Source organism: Diabrotica virgifera, chromosome 5 (genome assembly GCF_917563875.1).
Source record: "Diabrotica virgifera virgifera chromosome 5, PGI_DIABVI_V3a".
Classification (NCBI taxonomy): domain Eukaryota; kingdom Metazoa; phylum Arthropoda; class Insecta; order Coleoptera; family Chrysomelidae; genus Diabrotica; species Diabrotica virgifera.
In genome coordinates, this window is record NC_065447.1 from 37713846 (window position 1) to 37722051 (window position 8206).

General features: G+C 32.8%; 1 protein-coding gene across 1 annotated transcript; it reads left to right on the top strand.

Annotated features, from left to right (window-relative positions):
• The first annotated feature begins 856 nt into the window (after positions 1-856).
• On the top strand, positions 857-4844 carry LOC126885004 (small proline-rich protein 2H-like). The gene is made up of 2 exons (XM_050651394.1): positions 857-1007; positions 4081-4844. Exons 1-2 carry the CDS (start codon positions 958-960, stop codon positions 4358-4360), a joined length of 330 nt encoding a protein of 109 aa, XP_050507351.1. The 5' UTR covers positions 857-957; the 3' UTR covers positions 4361-4844.
• Positions 4845-8206: the final 3362 nt, after the last annotated feature.

Sequence of the window (8206 nt, forward strand, 5' to 3'; positions counted from 1 at the left end):
TGGTCAATTCACAAGGGCAATCTCTAAAATTTCGGTTCTCCCTAATCAAGGTAAAGAAGAGTAGGTTAAACCACAAGGCTCTAACGCCGGGGGGAATGTTGGAGAACTGTATTCTCCACCCAAAATAAATTCTATTTCACCAACAACAAATTTCCGCGCCGCCTCTGTAACAACCATAAATAATTTCATTACGCAGTGCCTGAAGAAAACTTCCAAGAATGTTAATCTCCGCCCTCTCTTTTACCCAAAGCACCCAACGGAAATATTTGTTAACGGGATGAAAGAGCGGGGTGCAACAGTCAGTCAACTATCAACACTCATTAAGAACGTACGCAAAAACCTCTTTTCACTTATGCTTTTTCGAACAGAATTCTTCACGCCGCAATTAGCAAAAAGCCGGTACAAAGTGTAAATATATGTGTAGTGGCGTCTTTCACGGATAAGTTGTTAACTCAATTGTTCACATGTAAAATTCTATTTCTTGCCCTTTTCAACTTCATTACAGTCATAGCAAAATAGAAAGTGTTTTATTTACATTAACAATTCAACAGGCCAGAATTACAGCATCTTACGGTTCATTAAAAGTTCTCCTCTTAGCTATCGAAGGCTTAGCGACACATTGAACTTACTGCAAGTGCAAAACGCTGGAAAGAGACATTGGAACTACTCCAAACTCTCCATGGAGGAATGTTGAACACCGGCGTCCCTCCAATATAGATATAAACCAAAAGAAGTATGAAGATGTGGTATTTTCTTGATAAGGTAAATATTATTTTGCGATTTAACATCTATTGCTGGTAACTATTATATTAATTAGGTTTAGCAAAATCATACGTGACTACAAAAAAGGGTTTTAGCACGGCTTTTTGTAATAATCGTTTAAAAAATCTGTTTAAAAGGAAGACCAGCAGCATCATCCAGCATTGTGGGCAAGTTTGTATCGATAACACAGTCACAATGGTTCGTGCGATGCATATTCTTGCAACGTTGCTTGCTCTACAACTCAGGTAAGGCAATAGATATATTATATAACTTTAGTTTGGATATAAATTAAATAAATTAAAACGTTTTATGTAGCGCATTGATTTTTGCAAATAAAATATTTGACCTAAACATTTTAGCTCACTTATATCTATCTTCAATTTTCTATCTTTGCCTGTTAATAAAATAATAAAAATATTTGATATTTTGCACATTTTGATGGATTGGAGTCACTCCCTTTCTTTCTTTATATGATCAACAACCTGTCTATTTATTATAACTCTTTCCAGGGAATTTTAAGTAATGTCCTAAAAGACCTCAAATAAAATTCTTGATCATGGCTGCAATTGTGGGTGCTCATATTGCACCTATAGCATAGTTGGAACCTTCTGAGTTCGATAAAAGGTTTTATCAAAATTTAATTCACTTTTATAATATTTTGTATCACAATTCATTTAGATTTTGCTTTTTCGACCGCGTCACTAACACGCAAGTACTCCAAACTTTAGACAAAAGATGCGAAATTTTTAATTATATAAAAACTAGAAAGATGGAATACTTGGGCTAAACTATGGGGGGTGAAAAGTACGAGCTTTTAAGAAATGTCATGCAGGGCAAAGTTAAGGGCCAAAGAAATGTGGGAAGACGAAAAATATCGTGGCTTGGCAATGTACACCTGGTTCCAAAAAAAACTGATACGACTCTTGACGCGTATTTTGTAGAAAATTGAGCAGTGTATTTTGAAGGATAAATACTTAATATTTACATACTGTCAATGTCACTGCCAAATCTTAAAATTTGTCACATAGCTTATTCTGTTCCACGGTTATTAGACTTTATTATTAATCTTTATTATTAATACTTTCTCCGCAACTGAGGGTATCTTACCAACTGTATTGTTTTTAAACAATAGATGATAAAATAAAAATATTGACAGTTCAAAAATGTGAACATTATTGCATTGTGTGTGGCCTAAGTTTGGGCTGAAAACTGAAATGTATTACATTTTTACAAAATTTTGGAATATGTTTAATTACGTAGACCAATTTGTTGTTACGTTGACCAACCAATAAACAGTTGTTTTCAATACAGATTTGAATCATCTACAAATAGTTTCTAATGTCTTTTGATGTCAAATAATTAGGGAAGCTGGAATTCAACAGTTTAGAATTTTACATTGAGTTAATGCAAAATTGTGACGCATGTCAAAATTCTCAATGTATTTTAATTGTATTCATTTTTTTTCGAATCCTGAGAAAGCTAATAAATATTTTTGAAAAATTTAAACTCAGAATGAAAGACTACATTATTACCGAGGGCTGAAAGTCCCTGAAAACTTCTATAATATTTATTTTAATAAGTTACAGGGCTGAAAATAAAAAAAAAGTGTGATATTTAATTTCAAATATTTCATTCAATAGAAACTGCTTGTTTATTCTAATAGTCCTGTCGCCAGGGGGGGTACAACGGCCTCGTTAATTCAGATGGACTTACCCAAGTTTTTTTTATGTATTTTGACCCGTAGAACACGAATTTTTTGGGTAACAGTTGATCCGGATGTCGATAAGATTGTTATAGACCAAGAACTTGAGGAATCAAATAACAGCGATTTTTGGCAAAACAAAACAATATTTTGTATTTTTTGGGTCATTTTAAGCAAAAAATATTTCTACAAGTTTTTTAGTAGGATGCACAGTTTTCGAGATAAACGCGGTTGAACTTTCAAAAAATCGAAAAACTGCAATTTTTAAACCCGAATAACTTTTGATTAAAAAATAAAATAGCAATTCTGCTTAGCGCCTTTGAAAGTTCAAGTCAAATTATGTCGGTTTTGATTATTTGCATTGCTAAAAATTTATTGTGTTATTGTTAAACAAAGCTACAAACAACTAGTGCGTGAGTGATGTTTCTATGATTTCTCATTTAAAATCGAACGAGTAGGTAGAATAGGTACTAGTGCAATCAAGACTATTTCTACGTTACATGCGTTAAAACACATGTAAAAGCACGGGAAACCCTACGTGTTTATAGCTTTGTTAAACAATAAAAAAATAAATTTTTACCAATGGAAATAATCAAAACCGATATAATTTGACTTAAACTTTTAAATGCGGTAAGCAGACTTGCTATTTTATTTTTTAATCAAAAGTTATTCGGGTTCAAAAATTGCAATTTTTCGATTTTTTTAAAGTTCAACCGCGTTTATCTCGAAAACTGTGCATCCTACGAAAAAACTTGTAGAAATATTTTTTACTTAAAATGGCCCAAAAAATACAAAATACTGTTTTGTTTTGCCAAAAATCGCTGTTATTTGAAGCCTCAAGTTCTTGGTCTATAACAATCTTATCGACATCCGGATCAACTGTTACCCAAAAAATTCGTGTTCTACGGGTCAAAATACATAAAAAAAACTTGAGTAAGTCCATCTGAATTAACGAGGCCGTTGTACCCCCCCTGGCGACAGGACTATAAGGGGCTTTCCGCCCTCGGTAATAAAATGTAATCATTCATTCTGCGTTTAAATTTTTCTAAAATACTTATTAGTTTTTTCATGAATCAGTTGTTTGTTTGTTTATTTTATTATTTGTCTGTCATAATAAATATAATGTCAGATCAATCAAATACACTGCTCAACATGATGAAATCTTACTAAGAGTCGTATCAGTTTTTTTAGGAACCGGCTGTACGTGAATGGTTCGGGTGTAGTTCGATTGAAATTTATAGGCGCGCTGCTAACAAAATTGCAGTGGCCATGATGATTTTTCTCTGCTAAGAGTGGTAGAAAGAAGAACAGTACTTATTAACAACTCCAAGGGAATGACAGAACTATCCCAAAACTCCATTACTACCATTTGTAGATGTCGTTGATATTGTTGATACTTAATCAATCTAACGGAGTTTTCAGAAGAATTTTTAATTTAAAAGAGATTTTCTCGTATCCAATCCACTTTTTGATTGCTGCTTACTATATTCTCATGTGACTTATAACTCAAAGTTAATTGTACAGTTGTTAATATATTATAATACAAGTTTTTTGTTTATTGTAATCTTCTTAGATTTATTTTCGTTTTTTAATATTTATCCTTTTTTATTTTTCAGTTATGGAAATCCCCAACCTGTATATCCTGTTCATCCTCATTTTCCACCTAAAGATTGTGAACCGTATCCAGTACCCTGTCCTTACCCAATACCAGAACCGGCTTGTGAAATTCCTGTAATACCACCACCACACTGTCCTTATCCAATTCCTGAACCAGCATGCGAAATTCCTGTACTACCACTACCACACTACCCTTATCCAATACCCGGACCAGCATGTGAAGTTCCTGTGATACCACTACCACATTACCCTCATCCAATACCTGATCCAGTCTGTTAAATTCCTGTAATACCATCACCACACTCTCCTCACCCAATACCCGAACCGGCATATGAAATTCCTGTAATACCACCACCACACTACCCTCATCCAATACCCGAACCAGTATGTGAAATTCCTGTAATACCACTACCATCATATGGTCCACTCCCACCACATCTACCACATGCAGGACCAATACATCCGATTTACTAGTCGAGAATTTGTTGGAAAAAGGACCTTTAAATAATGAACTCATATTTTTGCCGAAGAAATTGAAATACTATCACCTAAATTTTCAGCTGCTGGATTCCTTCAGATCAATAGAACCATTTTGTCTGTGCTCTTTTCATCACTTGTGGCTTATTTTATTATAATTATCCAGTTTAATTCTGCATTCTAAGCTTTGTAAGGTATTAGGAAATAATGTTTAGTTAGCATAAATAGGTAGCATGGCTTATATTTTATTGAATATGTATTAAATAAAATGATTAACAAAAAATAATGGTTGAAACGTTTTTCTTTATGTACCTACATATATTGCTAATTTCAACAGTTGGTATACATGATGACAGGAAATGTTAAATTGGTAAGATTTAAAGGGTATACCGAAAACTATAGGAGAGGAGAAAAAGGAGGAAAGGAGTGACATCTAAATAAGTAATTATGTCACCACTTATTTTTTCGTTAAAGCAACAACTGGACCGGGTTACATACAGAGACATATGAAAAAAGCAGAAGATGGAGACGAATTTGCAATAGCAAATCCTCCTTAGTGGAGCCAGCAATGGAAAGAGAAGAAGAATTATTGTCCAATCAAATGATCAACAGATTCCTATAATATCGAGATACAGGGCGATTATTAAAAAATATCCAAACATGTTGATACATGGTTGTTTTCGTTTTTTATTAAGAAAATTTTAATGGATATATTATGGAAAAATATTCGGGAGTTTCTTAAAGGATTTCGTTTACATTTTTAATTATCTGTCATCTGATATGGCATAGTGTATTTTATTTATTTTCAGTCACAGCTACTCTGCAAATAAAATGTTGCCGTCATGTTAAAAGTAGTTAAAAATAAAACATTCTGTAACACATTTTAACATTTTCTTCTGAGGATGGTACTTTTTATAGGCAAAAATTAAATAAGTATACTATAAGACAAGGGCATAGTGCTGACAGAAATGCCATCAATGTATCAGCTGCAAGATATAGCTTTAACAATATATTCATTATATTATTAGTCCAAAATTAGTATTAAGTCCAAAATTTCAGTTTTCTACTTTTTAGCTCACTGGGCTTAAAATTTTCCGCACTATTCACTGGTGTTTCTTATTAGCTGTTTCGACTGAAATTGGCCAAAATAGCCTTGTATGAACAGTATTAAGTCCACATTTCGCTTAGAGCAAAACAGTATCTTCTGCACTTCAAATGTATTAGATCCAAAATGATGTATACGTTTCCCAGGGCCAGGGCCGTCTCAACCCGGGGGTGCAAGGGGTGCGAGGCACCCGGGCGCCAAGTCCAAGGGGCGCAAGCCGAACATTTGCTAAGCTCAAAATTGCGCTTTTTGTCCTTAAAAAACCTACAAATAACAAAAACATGCAAGTGCACTTTCGGTATTTTTTACAAAGGCTATTAATGTAATATTGACCTACGATACGCAAATGTAATATGAAACCCATTTAGTTTAATTCCGACAATAATTTCAAAAAGGTGACGCGTACACTATTTTGACCAATATTGAATGTCGAGTAACAATGCATCACCATCTTGTAAAAATTATCAGTGTATCCGATTATGCTATTAAAAGTATAATTGATGTTGGGGAGCTATATGTATGTATCCCACTTTTAGCGACGCCTTTTATAATAGGAAAATATAAATGCTGATTTTCAAAAACCTAATTTTCTTCATTACGTTTGCGACAAGAAAGACGTTTGTTACGTTTTTAGAAAGACACGAGAGAAGGGAAGCCACTTAATTTCTGTAAAAAAATGTAGATCTAAAAATGACTTACTAAAAAGTCATACAGTAGACTCTGTCAATCAAGCAGCAGTTCAACTCGAAAGAAAAAGGTGGACGGCGGTTTTAGAAAGAATTATCGAAATAATAACATTTTTAGCACGACAAAATTTACCATTAAGAGGAACCAGTCAAAGGTTACACGAATAGGGTAACGGTAACTTTTTAAAATTAATATAATGTATTTCCAATTTTGATAATATGCTATCAGAACACATTACACGAATTGTTGTCAAATAATCTTCCTTTTTTCTGGAAATCTAATGAACTTTCTTATTTTAAATGGAGCACCCTGTATATTTTTTGCGTTTTGAAGTCCTTAAGAAATACTGATTATTTTTTATGTTATATTCCTTATACCTAAATGCCATAATTTCGGAGTTATTGCGACATTTATTAAAAATTTTTTAAAAAAATTATAGAAATCAATTTTTTCGGTCCGGTTAGACATTTTTTTAGGTTCTTTGGATCATTGGGATTGGCATTTTTGTAATTTTTATCTAAAGTTAATCGTTTCCGAGTTATAAACAATTTAAAACTGAAAAAAAATTGAAAAATGACGATTTTAAAGGTTCAAAAAAACAAGTAAGAAAAATTTTTAAAATTACGAAGTACCAAAATTCAAGCTCAAACCTTCTTCTATCAGCTCTCTAAGAATTTTTGGCACGTTTTTTTATAAAACATTGTTTTTTTTTATTGTTAATGAAGCTCATATGAGAGGACGGACGATCGGGCTGCATTAACAACTAAAAAACAATATTTTAGAATGAAATAAGACCAAATCACTTATCTTATCGGTAGCTGATATAATAAGGTTTGAGTTTGAATTTAGGCACTTTGTAGTTTCAAAAATAATATTTTTTACTTGTGTTTTGAACCTAGAAAATTGCCTATTATCGATTTTTTTCAGTTTTAAATTGTTTATAATTCGGAAACGATTAGCTTTAGAGAAAAATTATAAGAGATCTTTTTTTATTCCCAATGATCCAAAAAACCTAAAAAAATGGATAACCGGGCCGAAAAAATTGATTTTTATATTTACTTTAAAATTGTTTTTAATAAATGTCATAATAACTCCGAAATTATGACATTTAGGTATAGGGAACATAACATGAAAAATAATCAGTATTTCTTAGAGACTTAAAAACGCAAAAAATATATAGAGTCTTCTATTTAAAATAAGAAAGTTCATTAGATTTCCAGAGAAACGGAAGATTTGACAACAATGTAATTACCACTATAACATCGGCCGCATTAGAAGACCTTGACTCACTAAAATCTATAAAAATCGTTCTGGCGGTTTCCATACTTTCTCGCTACCCTGTATAATCTTCTGACAAAAGGGGGCGCAAAGATGAGTCTTGCACCCCGGCGCGGTGTATGCTTAAGACGGCCCTGCCCAGGGCAAAACCATATTATGTCCAACCAAAGTATTATGTCCCACATAATGCAATTCAGGCAAAGCATTTAGTCCACAATCTTTTAAAATTTGGCAAGTCTTTGCCTGACAGAGCATAAATTCGCCGACAATTTTGGAATCATGAGACAACCGTAGTTCCAAAAAGACAGTTTTCATGTTCTTATCTTGAAAAAACGTGTACAAAAGAAAAAGAAAACGAACGGTGTTCAAACTAGCCATTATAACTGGAAATATTTTTTTACCACTGAAGAAAAGAGACTCTAGTAGATATTTCTCAATCTATTGTTAGCTGTTTACTTGAAAAAATGCAAACAAGTGGAGTTTTAGAATGTGACAAAAGAGGAAAATGTAGTATCTAAAAGTAAAGTAAAGAAGTAGGTAAAGAATAGGATTCATGAGCATATAATGGCCTATCCATT

Coding starts and splice junctions, on each gene's coding strand:
- LOC126885004 (XM_050651394.1), top strand. CDS start 958: ATGGTTCGTGCGATGCATATTCTTGCAACGTTGCTTGCTCTACAACTC. Junction 1,008..4,080: donor TTGCTTGCTCTACAACTCAG/GTAAGGCAATAG, acceptor TTTATTTTTCAG/TTATGGAAATCCCCAACCTG.